Here is a 1,818-nt window from a genome sequence, read left to right on the forward strand (position 1 = left end):
GGCTGGAGGACCAGCAGGAGGGGTTGGGGAGGGGGAGAAGGTTCAGGTGGGCACAGAGGTTGGGTTGGGGTTGGGGTTTGGGGCAGAGGGACCAAGGGATTGTCCAGCACCTTGAATCTTGGGGTCTGGTCTGGGCAAGGAGGACATGGAGGGGTTGGAGAGTGTCCAGAGAAGGGTAATGGAGATGGGGAAGGGGCTGGAGGAGCAGGGGAAGGGGCTGGAGGAGCAGGGGAAGGGGCTGGAGGAGCAGGGGAAGGGGCTGGAGGAGCAGGGGAAGGGGCTGGAGGAGCAGGGGAAGGGGCTGGAGGAGCAGGGGAAGGGGCTGGAGGAGCAGGGGAAGGGGCTGGAGGAGCAGGGGAAGGGGCTGGAGGAGCAGGGGAAGGGGCTGGAGGACCAGCAGGAGGGGTGGGGAGGGGGAGAAGGTCCAGGTGGCCACAAAGGTTGGTGGCATCTGGGTTTGGGGAGATGGGAGTGTCCCCTGGGGGCTCCAGGGCTCCCCTGAGGTCCCACCAGGGAGGCAGGGACCAAAAAACCAGGGAGCCCCATCTCTCCCAGTCCAGCAGCAGGAGGATACTGGTGGAGCAGAGCCCTGCAGAGCTGCGAGGTGGGCATGAAGACCGTGTAGGTGAGGAGGAAATCCCCCAGCAGGGTGTCTGCAAGAGAGCCCAGACCATCCCCCCACCATCACCCCGTGCCCACCCAGAGGGTTGGGGACACGGGGGGGCACCAGCCACGAGGTCACCCTGTTCATCCTGGGTCACTTCTTTTGCTCCCAACCTTCCCCCCCCCCCAACCCAACCCTGGGAAGAGCTGGTGAAGGTTTGGGGGGGTGGATGGAGGAAAATCCCCCCAGGAACTTGGGGAGCAATGAACCCCATGGCTGATGGTTCCAGGTTGAGCATTTCCCATCTGTTGCCCACTGGGGACAACATCTCCTGGTTCTGCTCCTCTCCAGAGGCAGAAGGACCCAGGAGGGGAGATGGGTGGGGGGTTTTAGGGGGAGAGGAGCAGATTATTTGGGGGGGGGGAGGTTGAACACCCAGAACAAGGTGACCCCCACTCATCCATGCTCCTTCTCCCAGACCCCTGCCCACCTATAAGGACGTGGTCCCCGACACCAAAGGGGGTGGACCCCAACCCCAAGCCCACCTACCCACGGGGTCGTAGAGGGTGGCATCCAACCTCATGAACTCCAGCAGGTGCTCCAGGATCTTCTCAGGTGTCCCGGCCACCACAAAGTACCTGGTGGGCAGAGCAAACCAAGGGACGTGGCACCACAGCAGGTCCATCCCCAGGGCACCACAGCAGGTCCTGCCCTCCCCATCCCCAGGGCCAGCAGGAGGGAGGCAGAGAAGGGGCAGGCAAAGGGGTGGGGGTGGCTGCAAAAAGGGAAGGATGGGGACAAGCTGCTGTCACCTGCTGCTCCTGGTTGTGGCTGCCTGGTTGCTCCCACCCTGCAGGTTCTTCTGCAGCACCAGCACCACCTTCCCGTGCTCCTTCAGGCGCATCGTGTTGGCTTCTACATCCTAAAAACCCCCCAAAAAATAACACATCACCCTCGTAGGGGTGTCCTCCCCTTGCCTGGAGGGCTGCTGGGGGTCTGGGCCACCCCAAGCCCACCTTGAGGATGTGGTTGAAGTCCTGCTTGTCCACCCTCAAGAAGTGGCAGTTGCCCTCCCGCAGGATGATGGTGGCCGCCCGCGGCGCGTCGTTCACCAGGGCCAGCTGCCCAAAATCGTCCCCCTCGTGCAGAGTGGCCACCAAACCCTGGTGGGGTGGGTGGCAGGTGGGTGAGGGGACCCTCTGGGACCTCCCCCT

The 1,818-nt window shown here is 63.5% G+C and overlaps 1 protein-coding gene across 1 annotated transcript in view; it reads right to left on the minus strand.

The window, feature by feature from the left end:
• Window positions 1-1,818, minus strand: part of LOC104385281 (rap guanine nucleotide exchange factor 3-like) — a gene marked incomplete at both ends in the record, with an annotated part of 10,768 nt that overhangs the window by 4,897 nt on the left and 4,053 nt on the right. The window contains 4 exons of the mRNA XM_009993753.1: window positions 575-653; window positions 1,154-1,242; window positions 1,417-1,526; window positions 1,621-1,767. Of these exons, the coding sequence (XP_009992055.1) occupies window positions 575-653; window positions 1,154-1,242; window positions 1,417-1,526; window positions 1,621-1,767 (425 nt within the window). The remainder of the gene's footprint in view (window positions 1-574; window positions 654-1,153; window positions 1,243-1,416; window positions 1,527-1,620; window positions 1,768-1,818) is intronic.

The sequence above is a fragment of the Chaetura pelagica genome, unplaced genomic scaffold (assembly GCF_000747805.2).
Source record: "Chaetura pelagica isolate M959 unplaced genomic scaffold, ChaPel_1.0 scaffold2070, whole genome shotgun sequence".
Classification (NCBI taxonomy): Eukaryota; Metazoa; Chordata; class Aves; order Apodiformes; family Apodidae; genus Chaetura; species Chaetura pelagica.